This window comes from Saxophila tyrrhenica, assembly GCF_035928015.1.
Source record: "Saxophila tyrrhenica strain CCFEE 5935 chromosome Unknown scaffold_12, whole genome shotgun sequence".
NCBI classification, from domain to species: Eukaryota; Fungi; Ascomycota; class Dothideomycetes; order Mycosphaerellales; family Extremaceae; genus Saxophila; species Saxophila tyrrhenica.
Genome location: NW_027041744.1, coordinates 459,900 through 482,652, shown reverse-complemented (window position 1 = coordinate 482,652; position 22,753 = coordinate 459,900). Strand labels below are relative to the sequence as shown.

The following is a 22,753-nucleotide window of genomic DNA, read 5'->3' as shown; positions in this document are numbered from 1 at the left end:
CAAATTATTCCTCCAGGATGAGCACCACCACCACCACCACCACCATGAGCACCAAGAGCTTCCCGTTCATCCTCGTCTCGGGGCCGAAAGTTGATGACCCACGAGCGAGGCGCATCATCCGGAAGCAAGCCATGAAGGATGTCGGCGAGGCCAGGAAGAAACGGGGGAATTATGGCCGCGTCAACATGAGGCAGATGCCTCTGTTCGAGGACACTAATGTCCAAATCCGGCCTGTAGTCAGACCGCACAGCAGTCGCGAAAGCTCCGCGACTCTCGACCTTACTAAGGCCAACTCATCTGATTCGACCAGCGACACCGACCCCACGGTCTACGACGACGAGGCCCTCCGAACAGGATGCAAGGCCGTAAACGTGGCGCTGCTGCATGAGGGTAGCAGTGGCGTGTCTCTCGCTGCAATCAATCTGTTCTCAAACTACGAGACTGCTCGTGCCAAATTCAAGGTCGACCTCGCGGATTTGTCAATCTTGACAAACTTTAATGTCGGCAAGAGCACTATCCCGATCTTGTCGGCGGACCCGACACGGCTGGCCGGTCTCTTGGGACAGCAGCAGTGGTATGCAGTGTTCCATGCCATGGCGTTTCTTGCGACGAGCTAACCCCAGCCCCCAGGTCTTACTTGCAATACGTGCCAAGCATATATGGCACCAGTGAAGTGATAACCGCAGCTACGAACTGTCTACTAGCGAAGGCAAAGACCACCCTCATACCCAACTATTCATGCAAGGAGCTCAATCTGAAGCTGTACGCCAAAGCGCTCCGCAGCCTGCAATCCGCCATCTCCAATGAGGAGACTTGTGGAGAGGCAGATGTACTCTGTGCCACGCAGCTGATGAGTCTGCATGAGGTAAGTCCGCGCCCTTCCAAGTCCTGATCAATCTAATCAATGTACAGCTTCTAGACCCATCCCGAGACACTGCATGGTCCCATCACATTAGCGGGTCTGCTCGCTTAATTAGACATCGCACGCCACATCGCTTCGTGTCGGAGTTTGAGAAAGCCCTGTTTGCAGCTCATATAGGGCCCATTGTGTCGGAGTGTCTTGTCAATAACACGCCATGTTATCTAGAGGGCGAGGAGTGGAGCGCTCTGTACCGTTCGTTGACCCAGGAGTCCGACTTCCTCCATGACCGCAGTGCGTTGACCATCAACGCGCGGCTGATGATGTTTCCTCTGCCCGGCCTTTGGCATGATGTCGGTGAAGCCATCACCGGGCCCGAGTTGTTCAACGACCACGCGCTGTCTCTTCTCGAACAGAGATGTCGCACGGCACATCGGGGCTTCATTGACTGGATGGAAGACTACAAGGCTCACTGCGTTCGACTGTCGCTGGCCTTGCCGCCTCCGAAGGAGCTCGCTTTGCGCAGGGAGCTGTTCGGCAGCGCGCTGGAATGTCTTGCCATCGTCAAGCGGTTATTGGCGGCGGTGTGCGATCAGCAACGAATGTCGCTCGAGAAGGAAACCCAGGCTCTCGCGCATCTGATCTTGGACCTGCAGAAGCAGCCTTCGCCGAAGCACTCGTGGTTGTTCTCGGGTCATGAAGTCGGCGTGGCGTACACGGTCATGCTTACCAAGGCTCAGTGGGAGGAACAGAATGCGTACTCTTCGGACGAGGAAAGAAGAATGGCCGTCAGGATTCGCTATAACGCGTGGTCAAACACTCTCAGGATGACCGGCTGAGGAGAAGCACGCCTGGTTGGATGCACTGCAAACTTCTCGAGCTCTCCGATCCATTACGTCACCTCACACGACTTCAGTCCCTCGCAAGCACCTGTCCAGCCTTCCACAACCCCATAATCGGAATCGAAATCGACCAAGCATACACGCCCGTCCTCGCATACGCCAGCGTATCGCTCTTTACCGCCAAATACAACCCCATGTACAGCGTGCGTGCGGCGAAGAACGACAAAGCCATGGAGTTCATATCTCTCGCCGGCAGTTGCGCGACATTACCCGCCACCTACATCGTATCAGCATTTGAGCGATACACCACTTCAAGATGAGACGTACCATCGCAGCGGCAAAAAGCGGGAACACTTCCATCGAATTCAAATGCGCTCCTCGTGCTCTCGCCAGGTGGTTCCACAGGTCCGTGGGCAGCTTGGTCTTCCAGGTTTCGAGGTTGGTGCGTGGCATGGCGGTGGAGATCTGGCCGCGGGTTGCTGCCATTAAGCGGACGAGGCAGTCTGTTGTTGCTGGAGGTCAGAGTTACACTTGGGTTTTGGAGGGCGTTGGAAGAGTTACGTACAGCTATGCGGGACGATGCCGAGCATGAAGGCGGCTGGAATGGATTGGAGGGAGTAGTTGTATGGTTGTTGGGTGGGAGATGCCATGTTTGATGTTTGTGTTGGGTATTTCAGCAGTGGATACAGGGGATTGCTGTGTATTTCTCGAGACACTGGATGATGAACGAGCAGATAGATCGCGGCTTTCTCAGTTATATATCTACACGGAGATCCATAACGTTATGCCTCACAACTCGGAGCGTTATTGCTCTTGCCTGTGCAGAGCTTTTGCCCGATTAGGAAGTCATTGCCATTTTGAGAAACTCGTCCGGCGAGTCATGGTCGGGCAGGACCGGAGTGCGACGCTTCACCATCGGGATTGACGGGTGAAGGCTACTCAGATATCTCATGGTCTCAACATGGGCAGTATGAGAGCTTGATGAAAGGATGCAAATCTAAGTGGAAGTAGACGGCCTCGCGGGCGTGCGGATCTGGACCCTTTTGGATACATTTGCATCTCCGAAGAAAGCTCGTAGAAGATAACTCTGCTTCTATACATGCCATAGAGTTCGAACCTGGGTAAAGCCGAGTGAGGATATCTTGACGCAAAACTTCCGCCTACCACCCTCCCACCTCCTTACACCGCACCCAGAGCCCGCCCTTCGGCTTCGACGTTATCCCACCCTTAATCTCCGGCTCATTGTCAATAAACGGACTCCCCTCTTCAAAAGTAGTCTCGAACCTGCCCACCCAAGCAGCAAGAAGACACTCAAACTCCGCTTGTGCGAACTTCTGCCCAATACACGAGCGCGGCCCATGAAGGAACGTCATCATAGCGAAATTCGACTCTGCGCCGCCCTTGTTGTTCGCCTTCCCATCGGCATCGAGCCATCTTTCAGGCTTGAAGTCGAGAGCGTCTTCGCCCCAGAGTTGTTTGGAGGTGTTGGTCGCACAGGGGGCGAGGATGATAGTCGTGTCCTTGGGTATGAACTGGCCGCCTATGCTCGTGTCGCGGTCTGCAACTCGCAATGTCAGGCTGACCGGCGCGCAAAGACGGAGCGTCTCTGTGCAGACAGCGCGGAGGTAGTTGCAGTTGTCCAACTCTGCAGCCGTGAGGTCTTCGTCAGGGCTGGGGAGCTTAGACCGAACTTCCTGTCGCAGCTTCTCCTGCGCTTCTGGGTTCTTGCATAGAAGGTACAGCGCCCACTGCATTGCTGTTGCGGTGGTTTCGTGACCGGCGATGAGGAACGTCATCATCTGGTTGACTAGCTCTTCGTCGGTGAAGCCGCCGGACTCAAGGGCCACGCTGATAATATCAAGACCTGTCTCTTCTTTCTCTGCCAGCTTGGCGCGCTTGCTGGCGATCAGATCCCGGCAAACTTGCTTAATGTACTGTGATGCTCCATCGATGGTATTGTTCCGCTTTATCGGCAGCCGCGTAAGAATTTGCGGCGGAACGAACGCACCAAGGATCTAGAGGACGATGCTCGCCCTACTGGGACTCAAGATATTGCGGTAGGTGTTGTTGAGTTCATTGTTCTCGTCGTGGAGCGAGTCGAAGTCCTGTCCCATACCTGAGAGTCCGATGATATCCAGGGTGGCTCGGGAAGAGAAATTGCCAACCTCAAGAACGCCTGGTGCGTGTTGAGGTGCATCTGCTGCCGCCTTCTCGCTATCCTCAGACTTCGACTTTTCGGAATGCGGCACTGTCGACTTGGAGGCTTCAGCTACGCACTCCGTCATCTCCCGCGACTTGCTCCAGAACGAAGGGTACAGATTCTTGATGTGGCGGAACGCGAATGCAGGCATGAGGTTCTTCCGCTGCATCTTGTGTTCATCTCCCTCCGCCAGCAAGATGCCTACGCCTAGTATGCGGCCTAGGTTGTGGCGGAACTGCCTTGGCTTCACAAAGTCGTAGTTCTTCGTCACCAGCACTTCTCCAAGTTGTTTGGGTCCGGTTACTAGCACTCGATCCTGGAACCAATTGCTGTAGCGCAACAAGCCCTCGTTGGGCACGGTATCGTTCCATTTTCTCATGGGTATGCCGGACGCTTCTCGCATGATCTGCTTTGTCTGGCCTGTAAAGAATGCATTGTCCGGTGGCGTTGGTAGGTGGCGAAGCGGGCTGAGGAATTTTGGATACACCACGACATACCAGAACGCATAGGCCGTGAACGATGCTGAGAATAAGATCACCGTCGTGAGAATGGTTCCAATAGGATATGGCGAGAATCTCTGCAGGATGTAAGCGAGCACGGCAGAGCCGCCGAGTAGCTGGAGGTAGGGTGCCATCGAGTACTGTGGGAAGCAGTCGAGAGCCTTGAGTCGAGCGAGCGGTGGGATATATACAGAAGGCCCTACAGCGTGTCGTGTATGGAAACTTGTCCTCTGGAGGAAACCACTGCGACCTGGAGCCTTCAATGACGCCGCCGCTGGAGCGGATCGGGGTGGTTACAGGATACGCCGGTCCGCGTGTCTCGAGAACTCTGACATCTGATTCGTCGAGTCGTAGCATTTCTTTGCGACGGCCACCACTCCACCTCTTGCTCCTGCTCTTACTGCAGGAGGATGGGGAGTACTATCGTCGTTTATCAGGCTGTTCATGGGCAGCAAAGCGGCTTGCAAGCCTCATTTGTCACTGACGCTGCCGTGCGCTTTCACATGATTGCAGTCTTTTCCCGGACAGCGGGAGGTCGAACCGCTGACGCTTCAATGTCTTCGAGTCGCGTGCATGGAGCGTGGCCGCTACGAATACAAGGTCATGTTGAAAGCGGATGAGAACATGTGTTCAAGATACGCGTCGTCTTCGAGTACATCGACGCGCCGTGCGGTGGATGATATATTGGTATAACTAGCAGAGCGGCCTCTAGCCGGGCTATGTCGGTGGCATTTCCTGGACCGACTCGACATCAGTGGCCGTCAGATCAGTGTGTTTAAGGTGGGTCGCGTTAGGTATGTCCCCAATGTCCAATGCATATGCCTTCAGCATGACGCAGCTTTGGCGAGGCACGTTTGTTTGCCTGGCGCAGTAAGTGTGGCTTTCATCCATTCACGAGACGATATGACCGCTTGTGCAAGCAAGCATTTGACGCGGCTTAATATCTAAGGCAACCGGCTTTTGGCACGCGATTTGTTTGTCCCACACCATTTCAACAAAGATCTTGCGCCTGGCGGGCGGACAAAAACCATTCGAACTTCAAGCACCAACTGTGGACCGCCAAACACCCCGATTGCCACCTCCATCTGGTCTCAAGATCCTCCTCGAGACTCGGCGCCGCTACCTGACAACTGCATCCTCACCATGTCGACAGGGCCGCCGGATCAGGGTGGTCCCCCTAAGAAACCCCGGGAAGGGACGGCGAAGCAGGAATCGCAGCAGGTGCTGACTAACGACGACGGCACACAGCTGAACGTAGTAGATGGCTGGGAGCAGATGAAGATCAAGACGCAAAAGTGCAAACTATGTGAAGAACGAATTCGGAAGTGGAGCTGGCGGTGCAAAAAGTGCTTGCGCCACATCTGTTCGGAATGCCTCGACAGCAACTCAACGAGAAGCGACTACCAGAAGGCTGCCTCGCGAGACCATGTCGAAGTGCTCTGCTGGTGCGACCCCAGGTTCGGCCTCTCGCAGACGAACCCTGCGTTTTCCAATATGCAGGCCTCCCAGCCGCCGCCACCCAAGAGATTCGAAGAGGAGGCTCGCGCACGTGAAGCGCAGAAGCTTGCTGCTGCTACGAGGGAAGCTAGAACAAAGGGGATCACAAAGCCGAAGCCAAAAAAGAAAGCTGCAAAGGAATTACCCGAGTCCGCCGCCGTCCCCTCTCCCTCAGAGACGGCTGGCAAGCCGGAAGATGACTTCGTACCGTCAACGAAAGCCGAAAACGATGGACCAGGTCAACGCGCGCCCCGCAAGCGCAAGCTGGCAACGCGTCAGCCAGTACGGGGCGGCACCGACGAGACTCCCGGAGAAGAAGCAACGCCACGTAAGAAACCAAAGGTGGATCATCAGCAGCAGGACACGACTTCAGCGATCAGCACAGTCTCGCATGCAGCCCCAGGGTATGATATCACAACTGTCAACGGAACTCACCCGACAGCAGACGACTTTCACATCACTATCCTTGGTGCCGGGTTTGTCGGCCTCTTTGTCGCTCGACAACTCGCCCTCGAGGCCAAGAAGGCAGGGGCAGCCTACAACATTACCGTAGTTGACGTCCAGTCAGCTGTCTGTCAGGCGGCATCGGCCCATTGCGACGGGATTCTGAGTACTGAAGACGTGCCTGAAGCGTGGCACTCGCTTGCTCAAAAAGCTAAAGAGGCCTGGCTGGGTATACTCGCCTTGCCAAATGCACACCAAAAGCTAGACTTCAGTGCCAAAACATCATTCATCGTCTACGAAGATGGTCTGTACGATCGAGAGGACCTTCCGTCCTGGTTCACCGGTGGCGAGGATGTATACCTGCAGGCGAGTCAAGGCTCGCTTGGGCGTCTGTAAGTAGTGAACGCCTTATCTCATGTTGGGTGTCAGCTAACAGAAGGGCAGTGATTCGACCAAACTCGCTTCGTGGCTCCTTGCCGAGTGCCAGAACCTCGACGTCTCGTTCCGCTTCAACCATACGATCGCAAATACCAGTTTCGACGATTATTCGAAGCTGACCGGCATACATCTCCAGGACTATAGCAAGGAAGGCAGCTTCGAGGCACTCTCGTGTTCAAACCTGATCCTGGCAGCCGGTCCCTTCACGACTTACATCTTCGACCAACTTTTCGCCAACCAGGTAGTCTCGATCGACAACAACATACGCGCCGCTCACTGGTTCACGATATCTGCAACCATCGAGTCTGCCATCGACGACGTCGCGCTACGCCTTCCCAAAGCAGCCGCGACCGAAAGGAAACTCCAAGATCAGATCACCATGGTCGCTCGTCCCACAGCCAATACCGTCAAAGTCACAGGCTTCGGCGCTGCCGTGAGCAAAGTCAGACTCCCACCGGAACAAGCCCTCCAAGCTCGCGCAGCAAAGACCAACGAGCTGAGAGCTCTGACGGCACCATACCTCAACCGCGAAGGCCTCAATCTCAAGGACAAGAAGCAGGTTCAGGCTGCAGGTCGTTCTGAGCTTAGCACTGCGGACGGAGACGCGCCTATCATCGATCGAGTACCGGCTTCTGCTCTAGGCATCTCGACCTCGAATGGTGCGGATGGGTACTCGAACGGGGTGTGGTTGTGCTATGGATTTGGACGGCACGGGACGTTGCTCGCACCTGGGGCTGCTCGTGTACTTGCTTCGAAGATGTTCGGCGGTGGTGAAGAGATGGACGGGTTCGGTCTTCCGGCGTACGAAGTGCCCGAAGCACAGGTGCATAGCAAGGGAAAGGGAAAGGCGAAGGCTGTGTGATAGAGGGTGTACTGCGATGGTGTCTGGAATGGCATCATGTCGAAGGGATTTGCGTTCTAAGGGAAGCGATGGAGTATTGTGAAATGATTCCATAGGCTCTGAATATCTTCCTTTGATTGCAACATACCTGTTGGCTGCCAGCAGAATCTCGTGCATGTGATCGTCCCACTAAGGTAGGGGCCGCTTTTTCAAGCAAGCTGACTCTGCCTCCAACACAGCACTTTTAACGCCTTTCTACTTCTACACGTAACCGTTCCTTGACTCGAGTTTGGAGATCTCCATAACATGCGAGGTGCATGATGAACAAAGGGCTAAGTCACGTAGGGCCTTCCACCCAAGTCATCTCGTCTACCACCCGCACAGCTGGGCTATAGTTCGTCGACCGACGACTCAAAATGGCCGCAGTCCAGGACCTCACCGGTACGGAAGTGCCGTCGCATCGAGCATGCGCAAATTGTCGCGGGCAAAAAGTTCGATGCGTTTTAGACACCGCCGACTCGGAGGCCTGCCAGCGATGCGCCAGGGCGGGACGGACGTGTGTCTTCACACCGTTGCAGAAGAGAAGGCAGAGGAAACGTACAGACACGCGCGTCTCAGAATTAGAGCGGGATATGAGGGCGATGAGAGCGGCGCTGCAGGCAAAAGAGAAGGAAGCCAAGTCTGCGGGTCAAAACAATGCTACGAGGAATGTTGGACTGTCGCCTCGGCCATTTGGCCTGTGGTTTGAAGAGAATTCGCTGCAGGCACCTGTCAGGGCAGGCGAGTACGGTCAGAGTAGTGTGGCTCAGGCGAGTTCGGGTGTACAACCACAGGGCAATCTCTCGAGGCAACATGGAGGGCCGACGTTGTGGCCTTCTCGATTTGCGAACCAGCCGTCAGAGACGAAGGATGTAGTTCAAACCGGTCTGATATCGATGGCCACCGCGAGACAGCTCTTTGAATCGTATCGCACCGATCTGTGTCCTATCTATCCCATTGTCGTCATACCGGAGTCAACTACAGCTGATGAATTACGGAAGACGAAGCCTGCACTGTTTTTGGCAATCATCGCGGCTGCTGCTGGCAAAGAGAACTCTGAGCTCTCTGCAGTGCTGGACAAGGAAGTATTGCACATGTATGCTGAGAGGCACGTTGTTCAGTGCGAGAAGAGCCTGGAGCTCGTTCAGGCACTTCTGATCAGCGCGGTGTGGTACCATCCGCCGACGAGGTTCGGCCAGTTGAAGTACTACGAATACATTCATATGGCTGCGACGATGGCCTTGGACATCGGCATCGGGACACGACCTGTTCCGCATCGCAATCTTTTCGGAAACAAGCCCTCAAGGCAGGGTCGCGTTCATCATCTTGAGGACGCTTCTAACCCTGACCTGTCGATGACACCGCGTTCGAGAGGTACGAGTCCAGATACTGCGAGTCTGGAGAGCCGGAGGACATACCTCGCCTGCTACCTCGTCTGCGGCAGCGTCTCGATGAGCTTGAGGAGGCCGAACATGCTCCGGGTCTCTAGCTATATCCGAGACTGCCTCGATTACCTTGAACGATCCTCAGACTCTGTGCCTTCGGATCGAACGCTGGCTGCTTGGGTGAGGTTGAACATTATCGCCGAAGAGATCTGTACTTCGTTCTCGTACGACGATCCGGGAGACATTGCCTCGATCACTGAGCTGCGCACGCAGATGATGTTGAAAGACTTCGAGAAACGGCTCACCGACTGGTATTCCACCACGCCTGATTCGTGCCTATCTCCCCCTGTAACCATGATGTTCTACAGCATCCGCATCTACCTCCATGAAGTGGCCTTACACGTGGATCATTCACCTGAAGATTTCAAAGCGCCGTACCAAATGGGACCAGTCCATCAATGGGATCGGAGAGACGACGCATCCTCAATCCCGACAAAGGTCCTCGCAACAGCAGTAGCTGACTGCGTGTCAAGCGCTCACAGTCTGATGAACACATTTACCAGCATGCCTCCGGAGCAAGGCCGAGCATTGCCGGTGTTCATCTACGTCCGCATCTCGTTCGCCGCATTCATCCTTGCGAAGTTGTGTCTTTCTACCGCTCATCCTGGCTCTCAGATCGGCAGGGTTATTGACAAGAGCAGCTTGAAGGTCGACGCGGTTATGAACAAGGCTATTGTACAGGTCAAATCTATCGTAGGATCGGCTCAGCGGAGAGTACCTGCGATCTTTCTTGCTCTACTTTTGAAGCTGAGGCAGTGGTGCTTGAATCCGCAGATGCTTGAGGGCCAGCAAGACGGTACGGGGCGGCCTGCTATTGATATCGCCCATGGGACACAGTCGGCTCCAATGAACACAGACAAGTCGCGAGCGCAGAGCAGTACCGCTGCCTTCAGGGTCACTGAACACGTGAGCAGCGAGGAAACCTCGCCAGAAGACGATCCTGAGGTCTACGACAATATCAGCGCATACGTAGCGAAGACGACGGCAGCACTAGACCACGGCGAAGAGAACGGATTGACGCCAGACGAAGGTGCCCAGATGTCGAACTTCGACTCGTATCAGCCAGTGCCATACCCCTACCCGAACAACCAAATGCAGCTGGACAACGACTTCTTACAGATGTGGGGTGATATGAACGCGCTGTCGCAGGGTGGTTTGACTGGGCTGGAGGACTGGTCTACGATGCCCCTGGACATGATGGGGATGCCAGAATCTTTCGATTGGCAGATGAGTGCCGCAGGGGATGGGAATGCGCCGACATGAAGGGCATTTCATCGTGAGGGTTACCTGTGAAACCCACTGGGTTGAACTGGCGGCCATCAGTGAGCTTGATCGATTGCGGAGGCGGCCTAATTTGTGCTAATGGGCACCCTGTACCACTGGAAAGTGATGGAAATTCACAGCAGCGCCAGGCGAGTCATTGTCTTCCAGGCGTGACAAACAAGAGTCTACCGAAGCCTAGGACAGCAGCATCCCCGTCGACCCTGCTTGCATCGAGTATGACAAGAGAGACTCTGAGCAAAGGCTTGATCAATTTGATGTCCGTAACGAAGACCACGATGCATCGTTCCCACTCATTGGAATTGCAGGCAGCCAATTCTGCGTGGCAGTCGAGTGAGCTGCCCGCCATTCCATTCAGTGCTGAAAAGACAAGTGAAGTACGTTGCAGAGGAATGTCAGAATGATGCGGCGTTTAACAGATGGAGGAGGTGCGGTTGACTGAGCTCGTTTTTGCCCATATTCGTCCAGCGTTGACGTGGAGGCCTGCTGCGACTTCCATGCCTCGACTCAACATTCTGCTCCGTCTTTCTGTCTTGCTTACGCCTTCTCTCTCTTCCTCTACCGTTCGCTCTTTGGTCATTCCTTCATTTGTGTTCGTTGTCTCTTGGGCTGTCCTTCATTTGGCAAAGTCGCTCTCTTCTTGGTTCCTCTCAACCGCAATTGCAGTCACTTCCGGTCTTTACCGTCTCTCCGTCCAACAGCTCACCATGCGGTCCTTCCACGCCATCACGACCTTTGCAGGGGTAGCAAGCGCTCAATACCAGCTCCAAAGCACGTTCGCCGGCGAGACCTTCTTCGAGAACTTCAACTTCTGGAACTCCTGGGACCCGACCTACGGCTTCGTCCAGTATGTCTCCCAGGAAGCCGCACAAGGCTTTGGTATGATCAACGTCACCAACACTTCAGCGACTTGGGGTGTCGACACCACTCAGATCTTCGACCCGACATCACCGCTCGGAAGGCCTTCGATTCGCATCACTACGCTCGAGAGCTGGACGCATGGCCTGTTCATTGCTGATTTGGCGCATGTGCCTGCCAACCAATGTGGAACTTGGCCAGCGTTCTGGGCGTTGGGCTCTGGGATGTGGCCGGAGAGTGGTGAGTATTGCCTTGGATGTGGGGTTTCAGAGGGCTGACTGAAGCCGAAGGCGAGATCGACATCATTGAGTATACCAACAATGTACCGAACAACCTCATGGCATTGCACACTACCCCAGGATGCTCCATCGCCGGCGCAGGACAGACAGGCACTTTGATATCCGCCGATTGCGGTGTAGGTGACCACCCTTCATCCGAACTTCACCTACTGACAGTTCCAAAAAGATCGAAGGTGGCATCACTGGCTGTACAGTCGTCCAGACCTCAGCCAACAACTCCGGAGACAGCTTCAATGCCAACGGAGGAGGTGTCTACGCGATGGAATGGACATCCAGAGCCATCCGTGTATGGTTCTTCCCGCGTGAGGCCATTCCTGCTTCGATTGTCGCCGGCACGCCTGTGGTTGAGGATTTTGGCTTGCCCGCCGCGAACTTCCAGGGCAGCTGCGCGCTCGACCAGCACTTTTACAACATGTCGCTAGTCTTCAACATTGACTTTTGCGGCCAGTATGCTGGGAATGTGTGGCAGGCGAATGGGTGTCCGATGCTGGATCCTGATGATGTACGTACCATTGCCCGTTGCAAAGCATCAAAGCCGACCATGCTAACAGGCGATCCAGGGCTGGGCGAGCTGCAACATGTTCGTAGCAAGCAGCCCGCAATCCTTCGTCAATTCCTACTGGGAGGTGAACTACCTCAAGGTGTTCCAAACCACGACATTCGCCACCCCTCGGCCGACTACGTCCCTCTCTTCGGGCACGCCAGCAATCAGTACTGGATCTGGTACCACTGCGTTGTCGAATGCCCAAGGTCGGAGCAGCACTGCGACCATGTCTTTGGCGCCGGTTGTTCCGAGCATTGCACCCGCTTCTTCGACGACTCTTAGCCTGGCTCCCAGCGTGCGGTCGTCTCTGTCGTCACGCCGCAATTCACCGAATGCAAGTCCAGAGAGCCTTGTGCCAACCTTGGCAACTACTCCTCCGACCACGGCTAGTCAAAGCATTGCCAGTCCGACGATTGCCACACCGACCACCGGCTTCAGCACCACGGCGACCCCTGCGGCCCCGGAGCCCATAGCCAGTCCTCCAACGCCAACCGCCGAAGCCACGACAGCCTCCAGCCCTTTGACGATTCCAACTACCCCTCTGTCGACCACCGAAGGCACCACCGCGTCAATCTCTTGCAGTGGCAACCTCTGCGTCAGCTACGCATACACGAGTGTGGTGGTAGTCCAGACCGTTACCGTGGGTGCGGAGCAGTTGGCGTTGGACTAATGATAGTTAAGGATCGAGATATGAAGCAGACCTTTTGGCCTTGTTTACATAAGTATGGGGCAACATCATGGTGTCTGTTTGAATAATATGAGCGATGTGGTTTTGGAACTTTGGAGGTGAAAATGTAGGAGCTGTAATGTTTAATGATCACTCGGATCCTCTGCCTCTCTGTCCCCGAATCTGCAATCTCCGCCCATGCTCAAACCTGCTCATGAGCGCTCACGTTGCGAGTATATGTACTCGAAGCCTTTACTGCTCGACAGTCCTGTTGATTTCATACTCTGATCTTTTTGTCGACAATGACAAGTCGTTGGCCAGATATTGAGGCATTCACGCGCCCGTCTTGGTCCCTTCTATTGACGACGGACGCTCCATCAACACTATCAACCAGCTCAGGCTCGATGTGACTGTCCGCTCATCGACTGGACAGCGCGACTTGAATATGAAGTTCAGAACTCTGAAGGTAAGGAGTTTCGACCAACCTGGAGCCCTACAACGTGACTTAACAGGATCGCTTCCGTTGAAGCCGACAACCGACTCGCCGGATACACAAGATTAGCAACACGAGGCTGACCAAAACGCAGACCTGGAGAAGTCTGGCTTGGAATTCGGATTGGGTTGAAGGAGAGATTGAGGTGGCGTTCTGGAGGCGAACTCAAGAGACAAGCGAAATGAAGATCACCTAACGGCCAAGCCCAAGGCTGTTCGACTTCCTCTGGCTGTGGCTGACACCGTTGCAACCATGAGACCACACTGCAGGTTCGAGGACGCCTTGCTTCGTGCCACATGTGCAAGACATTGTTTGGATCTCAGCTTTGCAGCCCAGGACCTGTTTCTTCTCCAGCAAGGAGCAAGCCTCTACATCCAGGTCTCCAGCACGACGGCGCAAGCTGTTGGATTGTTCAGCCCTGTACAATGGCCAGCGGACATTCGGGCCGCTCAGAGATTGGAGGAGGTAGGCGAACACGAAGCAATAATCTGACCTGCAACAATCTTCCGCGGGCTTCTGCGTGCGCTGGAACCGGGGCGAGGCTGTGTGCTGCGTTGCGGACACATCACCACCGATGGACTCCTCGACCACGTGTTGTGATATGGGGATCGCCCATGCGGCGAAAGTAGGCACATTGGAAGCAGGCAAAGTGGACCTCAAATACCGGTTCCGGGTCAACGAGATGCTCGTTTGGAACCCATCAGATCTCCTCGGAACAAATTCTTGGACAGATAGAAACGAACACTGCTGGAGACGAGTCCGTTCAGTACACCGCGCTGCCGCGCTTCCGGGATGGAAGCCATGGCCGTTCCACAACAGAACATCAGTATCACAGCTTGTGGAGAAGACACGAGTAGGAAGCGTCGCCAAGTGGGTGACGAGTCCGTCATTGTGGGCTTGTATGTGATGAGAAGCTTGGAGAACACGCCTGGCTGCTAACTTCGTCGATGTGTTCGTCCATCGATTGCGGACCACAACTGATGTGTGTTCCTGACGATGATGATGGCCGAGTTGCAATGTCGACACTTGATGTCAGCCTTTGATTGAGTGTGCCTGAGGAGCTTGTCGCCGGCTCGTCAGGGCGTTTCTTGACGTTACAGTTGGCGGATCAATTCGTGCTTATCCTTGCAGTTTGTCCCCTTGCTAATCTCCTTGGAAGTCTAAATGTGAGCGCTGCCCAGAACGCCACAGCCTGCAAGAGGCATCGCGTCCGTCGGCAGCAACCTTGGGAACGTGGGGTCCGACTACAGACGCAGGTCGACGCAGGAACAGCTGTCGCTTGCCGCCGTGCCATCGTCCTCTCGACTCCATCGATTGCGCGCACAACGAATAGCAACGAGCACCGTCGCTCCTTGCAGGTCATCCATCAAGCCTGGGAAGCGGCTTGATGGCGCATCAGCAGTGTAAGACTCTTCTGACAACAATATGGGGCCGTTAGCCCTTCTGGCGACTAGGCTTCATCTAGTGTGCCTCCAGGGGTCGAACGTCTCTCACGGGCCAGCAAGCGACAGACCAACAGGCATGGCGCCGTGAAGGGGCGCTCTTTCATATACATTTTCCTGTTCTCTCTCGCAGCAGACCTGCTCACGCTCTCTCCGTTCTTATCTCTGCTTTCAGCATTATCTTGCACAGCGTCAGGCTTCACTCGTTACGAGCCTGATTGCCATCCGTACAAGAGAACTACAGTCCTTCCTTATCGATTAATAGTATTTATTCTTTCTGATATTGGTTAATTGCGACGCCATGAAGACCACATCCTGGTCGCTCGCTTTTGCGGCGGGCGCTGCGGCAACCGCACCTCCTACCTACGGCGACGACAACTCCGCTCCCCCAGCCTACGGATGGAGCTCTGAAGCCGCACCGGAGTCGTCGAGCGCGCCGGCTGCGTACTCGTCCATTTACGCCTCGAGCAGTGCCGGAGCCTACTCTTCTTCGGCGGTCCCATCAGTCTACCCATCCAGCTCGTCCGGATATGCCGTGTCGTCTTCCGCCTCCGCCTCCTTCTCGGGCCCGGCTTGCACCACAACATACACCAGCACCTGCGAAGAGACGTCGACGTTGATCTACCGCAGCTCGACGGAATATGAGCCATACAAGGTCACCCACACTTTGACCACAACGATGGAGGGAGAGTGCCCGTCTTCGATGCCCGTGTACGGGTCTTCCTCGGCGGGTGCGATCTCTTCGTCCGAGTCGGTTCCAGTCTACCCTGCGTCCTCTTCGGCGACTGCTGTCTACCCGTCAGGCTCCGCTCCAGCTTCGCCTGAGAGCTCCTTGGTGCCTAGCGAATACTCGTCGATGGTCGTCCCAGTTTCGCCTGAATCTTCTTCGCCAGCTGGCTACCCGAGCGGTGGCCACCCAAGCATGGTCGTGGTTACGAACACGGTCACGAACACGAAATACGTCTGCCCGTGCGAGACCACCCCAGAGCCAACCCGCACTCCAGGTGAGGTCTACGTTACCTCGTTCACCACGGAGTACGAGACCACTTGCCCTGGAGGCGATGGCGAGACTGCCACTTTCACCTACGGCGACTGGACTTCGATCTACACCAAGTACAGCATGACCACGTACACCGACACGATCACGTCGACTGTCACCGAGCCAGAGTACCCGGCTTCGTCGGGCCCCGCTGTCTACCCGAGCGGTTCTTCTGGATCCCCAGAGGTGCCCTCCGCTTCCGGCCCTGCGGCTTACCCAAGCGCAAGCGGCTCTTCTGGAGCACCTGCGTCTTCGGAGGGCTGGGGCTACCCTGGAGCTTCGTCTTCGGCGTCTGGACCTGCTGGATACCCAAGTGCAAGCGGTTCGTCGTCTGCCTCTGCTCCAGGAGACTACGGCAGTGTCTCTGAGTCTGCATCTGCCTCGCTTCCACCTTACCCCTATGGCTCGTCGTCGTCGTCTGGCGTCGCTTACCCAACTGGCACAAGTTATTCTTCTTCGTCCTACTCTCTGATCCCCACTGGCAGCTCCAGCTCAGCTGCGCCAACCGGTACGGGTGCTTGCGTTCCTTGCGAGGGCCAGCCCGGCAACGACCCAGAGAAGTGGTGCGGCTACGACATCAACGACAACTGGTACGCTGTGACCCCCAAGACCTGCAGGACTGTCGAGTACTTCTGGACCATCAAGAACGAGACCATCTCTCCTGACGGTGTCCCACGTATGGGTCTCGTAATCGAAGGCGGCATGCCCGGCCCACTCATCGAAGCCAACTGGGGTGACGAGGTCATTGTCCACCTTACCAACGGCCTCGACATTGAGGGCTTGAACGGCACTTCGCTCCATTTCCACGGTATCCGCCAGAACCACACCAACGAGATGGACGGTGTGTCTTCCATCACTCAGTGCCCGATCGCCCCCGGCCACAGCATGACCTACAAGTGGACTGCAACCAGCTACGGTACCTCGTGGTGGCACTCGCACTACGCCCTTCAGCTCTACGAGGGTATCTGGGGTCCCATGATCATCCACGGCCCGGCCTCTGCTGAGTACGATGACGAGCAGTTTGTTGCCCTTCAGGACTGGAACCACATCCCTGTTGACACCCTCTTCAAGCCATCTGAGATCATCACCAGCCCGTCCAGCGGCCCGCAGACTTTGGACACTGGTCTCATCAACGGTATGAACGTCTGGGAAGGTGCTGGCAAGCGCTTCGAAATGACCGTTCAGTCCGGTAAGAGCTACCGCCTGCGCCTTCTCAACAGCGCCATCCAGTCGACCTTCGTCTTCTACGTTGACCAGCACGAGCTTGAGGTCATTGCTATGGATTTGGTCCCGATCACTCCATACAGCACCAACATGGTCGTCATCAACATCGGTCAGCGTTACGACTTGATCCTCAAAGCCAACCAGCCATCTGCCGACTACTGGATGCGCTCCGACAACCAGCAGCCATGCGGTCAGCTCAAGAACCTCGACATCAAGGGTATCGTCCACTACGCCGATGGCCCGATGGCCGAGCCCACCTCGGAGGGCTACGGATACGCGCCCACCTGCCTTGACGAGCCACTCGACAAGCTCGTGCCCATCGTCCCATGGGACGCCGGTGCGGTCGACCAGACCATCAGCGAGGCCGCTGTCATCGGCCCGTACCCAGGCACCAACCTCTTCAAGTGGACTCTCTCCGGCACGACCTTCTTCTCCGAGTGGGAGCACCCAACCCTCAAGCAGATCTACGAAGACGGCACCGTCCCCGACACCTCCGGCAACCTCGCCATCGAGGTACCAGAGCTCCACGAATGGGTCTACATCATCATCCAGACGCCCATCCCGTTGCCCCACCCCATCCATCTTCACGGCCACGACTTCCTGATCCTCGCGCAAGGTCTCGGCCAGTACTCCGACTCCGTCGCTCTTAACCTCAAGAGCCCGCCGCGTCGTGACACTGCCGTCATGCCTGCTGACCCTACCCAGGGCCAGCCAGGTTACCTTGTCCTGGCTTTCCAGACGTCCAACCCGGGTGTTTGGCTCCTGCATTGCCACATTGGCTGGGTATGTACATCCCTTCACACATCTACCGAACGTACACAAGCTAATAGTTCTACAGCACAACGCCATGGGCTTCGCGCTCCAGATCATCGAGAACCTCGAGGGCATCGCCGACACCATCAAGTACGGCGGCCAGATCGAAGACACCTGCTCCGCCTGGTCCGAGTACGCCGCCGCGTACAACATCGTCACCGAGGACTCCGGCGTCTAAGCAGGTCACTCACGAACGATCGGAAAGCTTCATGCCAACCCCAGCTTCTCTGTTCAAATCTCTTTGGCTCAAATGTACAGTCTCGAGGGCCTTTTGCTGGATCTCTAATCTAGGCAGCAATCAGCCTTAATGAATTGCTTGCTCATGAAGCATGTATAGGGCAGTTGTTGTTATTATCGGAAAATCAATGTCGCAAACTTAATTCACTTCTTGTTCATCGTTTGCGAAATATGCTGCTCTTGAAGTGTGTCACTCGACGGTAAGTGGAGTTGCATTCGACGGTCGTTGTTTGGACTTGCACGGAGGTACTGCGTCTGCAAAGTGCAATGCCAATGACCAACAAGACCGAGTGCCTATGAAGAGTCCGCAGTCGAGCAATTCACCTGTCAATTGATATTGATCAGTCTGGAAAGCGCAGTCTCATCGTAGAAGTGCCTCGAGTAACGCCAGTCTGACCTGACCTCGCATTCTCTTATGGGATTTCTGTAGTGGAGATAGGGCACAGTGGTAACACGAGCGATGATTGCACTACATGGGACGACGGTGGAAAATGTATCTATCTCAGCGCCTTCAGCTAGGGTAGTGAAGGTAGGGCAGGAGCTGGGCTGAAAGGGCTGAAGTGGCCTTCATATATCGGTATTGCTCTCATGATCGAATGGTCGTCCCTTCGCACAGACTACAGTAAAGCTACAGTGCAACCTTCCTCCTGCCCAGGTCGTCTCCAACACCATGCCATCGTACAAAGCCACCCACATACCCTATGGTTTGACAGACCCTTCGAAACGAACGATCGTCAACCCCGGCATCAAAGACGAAGTCGAGTTCCTCGAATACGGCATCGAAACAGGCGGATCGCACTTCACCGCCAGAGCCCTCGTCAAACCCGATGGAGGTCCGTGACCACAGCACCCACACACCTTTGCTACCGCACATCGAAGTTGACCATGAACAGGCGTGCCAATACACCGCCACTATGGCTACGGCGAGACCTTCATGACCCAACAAGGCATCCTCGGCGCTGTCGGGCACAACGGCACGAAGCCCATGCTGCTCAATCCAGAGAATAAAGAGACGTACAGAGTGCAGCCGGGCGAGTGGCATCGCTTCTTCAATCCATCGAAGACTGAGAGTATTGTGTTTGATGGCAAGGTCGAGCCGGCGCATCAGAGGTTCGAGATAAATCTGCACATCTTTTATGGCTTGGTGAATGATGGCCATGGGACACCTGAGGGCTTCCCGGACTTGTGGCATCTCCTGATGCTGACGTCTATGGCGGAAATTGGCTATCAGGGTTTTGGAGGTTGGGTGATGGGCATGGTTGCTGGAGTCGTTGGGTTCATTGCCAGAGTGACTGGTGAGGAGGAGAGACTGACGGTGAAGTACTACGGCCGGCCGATCACAGATGAGGAGAAGCGAAAGTGGAAGGTCGAGTAGCTGCCGACGAATGTAATGGAGTCGAATCATGTCGGACCAAGCCTGACCACGCTGCGGGTGGTCGATCGCTTCTTCGAAATCGTCTGTGGCTCCGTGAACGACATGATGGCTTTGAAAACGATCGTTGCCTCCTCGACCTTGGAAGAAGCTGGATCCGAAGGCGACAATATGGACTGGGCTGTCTCTGCCAGAAAGCCCAGGGTCATGCCTGATTCGCAAGAAAGCTTTGCGGACGGTCGTTCTGGTTCTTCGAGTTTCTCGAGTTCGTCAAGGTCGTCAAGTCGACACCCAGACATTGAGGCCTCTATAGTCGACTTGTCTTCGTCTGATTGAGCCTTTGGAGGCTTCGCCAGAAACGCTTGCATCCCCATCAGCGGCGGCTGCGTCACGAAAAGGTCCTCGTATTGAAGAGTGCCGGCATCAGCCGACGTGGTCTTGTCGCTCGCCGTAGTACTGCCGTTCGGCCATGAATCGCCAGACTTCTGCGCGAGAGATCCCAGCCCACCTCTCAAGCCTTCGTTGATCGATCTGGCACGCACTCGTCTGTTGTGTCGAGCATCGGGAGCGATGCGGCGTGCTGCTTCCGGCGTAAGGCTCACTGTGATCCAACGACCAAGATGGATTCCGTTACCGTCGCCGATCTCAAGACCAGGTAGCTTCAATGGCAGAAGTTGGTACTTGGAACCTGGCCTACTCCATTGACCATACGTAAAGAAGTGCAGGCGCAGCTGTGGTGACTGATGGATCGTAGCATCCCACTTGCGGCTGGTGCGGCGGAGGACCAGGACATCAGAGGTCTGCAAATGCTGCATTATCAATTCCAGAAGTTCAGTCGTCTCGAACACTTTCGTCACTGCGCACTCTGGAGAGGTGCAGGAATGCTGTTCCATCGGGATCGGAGCAGGGTCGATTGTGTTTTGATCAGTGACTGAACTGTTCGTGCGGTATCGCTGTAGTCGTTCGTCGGGAGCAGGAAGCCAGCGCGATCCATCTCTACTGAGTACCGCAGTTGGCCGTTCTGATGTTGTGCTTGAAGCTGCTGCTGGAGGCCTATCTGTGTCTGAGAATCGTCTCGCGCGGTCGCGCGCCACAGCTGCTTGTGCCGTGGTTCTGTATGTGAAGGCCGTGCCCAAGCGAGACCACATCGGCATGAGGCTCGTAGTATTGGTGTCGTTGCCATTGGCTGCTTCCCTTGAAGGAGGAATTTCACCCGCCGGCCCTGTCGCCATGGCGCCTGCGGTTGAAAGAATGGATAGTTGACCTTGCGCGCAATTTCTGACTGAATCGAAAGACTGTTCCGGTTCGAATATTGCTGTTCGAATGCCGCAGTTCACGTATCAATGTTCTTGTTCGTTCGGTACAAACAGAAGAACGATCTTGAAGTTGTCAAGCGTTGTCCTCAAGTGTGAGCTTTTCGCTTATTTAGCGCAAACCTTAATGCGCCCATGCTTTCACATGCATTATCTTTCACTCTTCACATCTCACTGCCACACGCACTTCACAGATTGCCAATAACGTATTTCTAACTCGTGGTTTCATGTTTCGTTTAGATGATCAAAGCTATTGAAGCAAGTAGGTGTGCTTCGTGTGACGCAGAAAAACGCGCACGAGCACCTCCCAGCCACTCCAGCCTCGTTCAACGAGTGGGTGGCAGGCGTCGCCCGGCCATGCATATTCCAACAGAACAAAAGAACATGAGCTGCTACGATGGCTTCTGAGTTTTAGCTTTCAACAACAGCATTGTGTCTATCTCATTGTCGCACTCAAGACCCATTCCTGGCTCATCTCCACCTCGAGCCCTCCAAAAAGGCACGTCGATCATCACCACCCACCTACATCGTCGAGGTCTCAGAGACAGGACGACTGCTTGCTCGGACCATTCTACGACGACAACAACCGACGAACAACTCGCACGACAGGAATCGGGACATCCCACGTACACTGACGATCGATTAGCTCTCGAGCTTCACCCACCAACACAACAAACAGCTTACGAGCTCCAACCATCCCCACACAACGACAAGATGCAGCGCAACATTGTCATCTTCCTAATCATCATCATCCTCTTCATCGTCCTAGCATTAATCGGCGTTGGAATCTGGTGGCTACAGAACGGCTTCAACAGAGGGCGAGGGGGCGCTTCATCGACAAGCGGCGACGAAGCGTAGAAAGCTACAACAAGACAGCGGAGGATGAGAGGGACACGTATTGTTGAGGCCGGCAGCGACCATGGAGACCATCCATAATTATTGTGTGCGTGGTCACGGCGCATGGTGATGGTCATGGCCATAGGAAGATTGGAAAGCTCATGAGCATTGTTCAGCGGCATAGCGAAGGAAGCATTGGGAGCGCAGCATAGCGAGGGCGCATGGGATTGATCGATACCACGCAGCGAGCATGAGCCGCTGGCATACGAATGGAACGAATGTACATGTACATACATAGCATCAAGCAGGCCCGCGAAGAACCAGCTTCGCACGAGGTGTCAAACCATTACTTCTGACTCGCCTTTTCTCACCATCCACTCCATCTCTTTCGCCTGCTCAGGAGTAACTAGCGCTTCGAATCTGTCTCGCTTCATGAAATCATGATCTGAGAACTCGAATCCAGGCACGACCGTCTCTGATATCAACAACCCATCGCTGCTCCCTCCGCCATCCTCATCCGGCAGTAGGAAGCTCGCCTACCCTTCATATCAGCTCAGATCGTCTACCAATACCATTCTCTTCAAACCCACCTTATACTTCCCCCCCTCAACAACCCACTGCAACCTCTCCCCGCTCTCCACGTCCTGCCCAACCACAAAAGTCTCCACCCTCGCCTTCCCCGTCCACTTCAACCCCTCCTCCACCTCATCCCCATCATCCGCCCCCGCAGCAACCTCATCCGCATGAATTAAAACATACCTCCCCCTGCCCCGATGCAGCGTATGCACCGTCCTCGCCTTATTCCGATGGAAATGCCCCAACGGACTCTTCGGCGTGAGGTAGTAGAAGATCGTCGTGCTGGCGCTGCGGGACTCGACGAGTTTCGATCGGGGGTCGGAGGCGAAGGGGTTCGGGATGCGGAGGGTGTCGCGGTCGGTTTCGGCGAAGTAGCCGCCTTCGGGGTGCGGTTGGAGGGAGAGGTGGGTGATGAGGGATTGGGAGGTGGGGGATTCGGAATTGGAGGTGTTGGTGGGTTCGAAGGACAGGGTGAGAGGTGGGAGGGAGGGGGAGATTGAGGATGACATGGTTCTTGGTGTGGTTTGTGTGGTTGGTAGTGGTCTGGAGCGGGAGGATGTAGAGAATGATGGTTTGTAATGTGGAAGTTGAAGCTACCTTATACTAACCTTCCTACTACGTGGGCGAAGCCTCTGGATTAGCAGCCATTGCTT

The 22,753-nt window shown here is 55.2% G+C and overlaps 10 protein-coding genes across 10 annotated transcripts; 6 read left to right on the top strand and 4 right to left on the bottom strand.

The window, feature by feature from the left end:
- Positions 1-44: 44 nt before the first annotated feature.
- On the top strand, positions 45-1,698 carry LTR77_007760 (uncharacterized protein; the record flags this gene model as incomplete). The annotated part of the gene is made up of 3 exons (XM_064804997.1): positions 45-574; positions 631-865; positions 913-1,698. The coding sequence occupies 3 exons, from the start codon at positions 45-47 to the stop codon at positions 1,696-1,698; spliced, it is 1,551 nt and encodes a 516-aa protein (XP_064656839.1).
- A 73-nt stretch (positions 1,699-1,771) lies between these two features.
- On the bottom strand, positions 1,772-2,154 carry LTR77_007759 (uncharacterized protein; the record flags this gene model as incomplete). Its single annotated transcript, XM_064804996.1, has 2 exons — positions 1,772-1,978; positions 2,029-2,154. The coding sequence occupies 2 exons, from the start codon at positions 2,152-2,154 to the stop codon at positions 1,772-1,774; spliced, it is 333 nt and encodes a 110-aa protein (XP_064656838.1).
- A 707-nt stretch (positions 2,155-2,861) lies between these two features.
- Positions 2,862-4,535, bottom strand: LTR77_007758 (uncharacterized protein; the record flags this gene model as incomplete). The annotated part of the gene is made up of 2 exons (XM_064804995.1): positions 2,862-3,716; positions 3,867-4,535. The coding sequence occupies 2 exons, from the start codon at positions 4,533-4,535 to the stop codon at positions 2,862-2,864; spliced, it is 1,524 nt and encodes a 507-aa protein (XP_064656837.1).
- Positions 4,536-5,544: 1,009 nt separating this feature from the next.
- LTR77_007757 (uncharacterized protein) lies at positions 5,545-7,642 on the top strand (the record flags this gene model as incomplete). The annotated part of the gene is made up of 2 exons (XM_064804994.1): positions 5,545-6,734; positions 6,787-7,642. 2 exons carry the CDS (start codon positions 5,545-5,547, stop codon positions 7,640-7,642), a joined length of 2,046 nt encoding a protein of 681 aa, XP_064656836.1.
- Positions 7,643-8,037: 395 nt separating this feature from the next.
- Positions 8,038-10,368, top strand: LTR77_007756 (uncharacterized protein; the record flags this gene model as incomplete). The annotated part of the gene is made up of 2 exons (XM_064804993.1): positions 8,038-8,062; positions 8,129-10,368. The coding sequence occupies 2 exons, from the start codon at positions 8,038-8,040 to the stop codon at positions 10,366-10,368; spliced, it is 2,265 nt and encodes a 754-aa protein (XP_064656835.1).
- Positions 10,369-11,093: 725 nt separating this feature from the next.
- Positions 11,094-12,757, top strand: LTR77_007755 (uncharacterized protein; the record flags this gene model as incomplete). Its single annotated transcript, XM_064804992.1, has 4 exons — positions 11,094-11,484; positions 11,535-11,659; positions 11,710-12,045; positions 12,095-12,757. The coding sequence occupies 4 exons, from the start codon at positions 11,094-11,096 to the stop codon at positions 12,755-12,757; spliced, it is 1,515 nt and encodes a 504-aa protein (XP_064656834.1).
- A 2,233-nt stretch (positions 12,758-14,990) lies between these two features.
- On the top strand, positions 14,991-17,943 carry LTR77_007754 (uncharacterized protein; the record flags this gene model as incomplete). Its single annotated transcript, XM_064804991.1, has 2 exons — positions 14,991-17,735; positions 17,791-17,943. 2 exons carry the CDS (start codon positions 14,991-14,993, stop codon positions 17,941-17,943), a joined length of 2,898 nt encoding a protein of 965 aa, XP_064656833.1.
- A 729-nt stretch (positions 17,944-18,672) lies between these two features.
- On the top strand, positions 18,673-19,377 carry LTR77_007753 (uncharacterized protein; the record flags this gene model as incomplete). Its single annotated transcript, XM_064804990.1, has 2 exons — positions 18,673-18,835; positions 18,896-19,377. 2 exons carry the CDS (start codon positions 18,673-18,675, stop codon positions 19,375-19,377), a joined length of 645 nt encoding a protein of 214 aa, XP_064656832.1.
- A 26-nt stretch (positions 19,378-19,403) lies between these two features.
- On the bottom strand, positions 19,404-20,606 carry LTR77_007752 (uncharacterized protein; the record flags this gene model as incomplete). Its single annotated transcript, XM_064804989.1, has 1 exon — positions 19,404-20,606. One exon carries the CDS (start codon positions 20,604-20,606, stop codon positions 19,404-19,406), a length of 1,203 nt encoding a protein of 400 aa, XP_064656831.1.
- Positions 20,607-21,862: 1,256 nt separating this feature from the next.
- On the bottom strand, positions 21,863-22,609 carry LTR77_007751 (uncharacterized protein; the record flags this gene model as incomplete). The annotated part of the gene is made up of 2 exons (XM_064804988.1): positions 21,863-22,060; positions 22,115-22,609. 2 exons carry the CDS (start codon positions 22,607-22,609, stop codon positions 21,863-21,865), a joined length of 693 nt encoding a protein of 230 aa, XP_064656830.1.
- Positions 22,610-22,753: the final 144 nt, after the last annotated feature.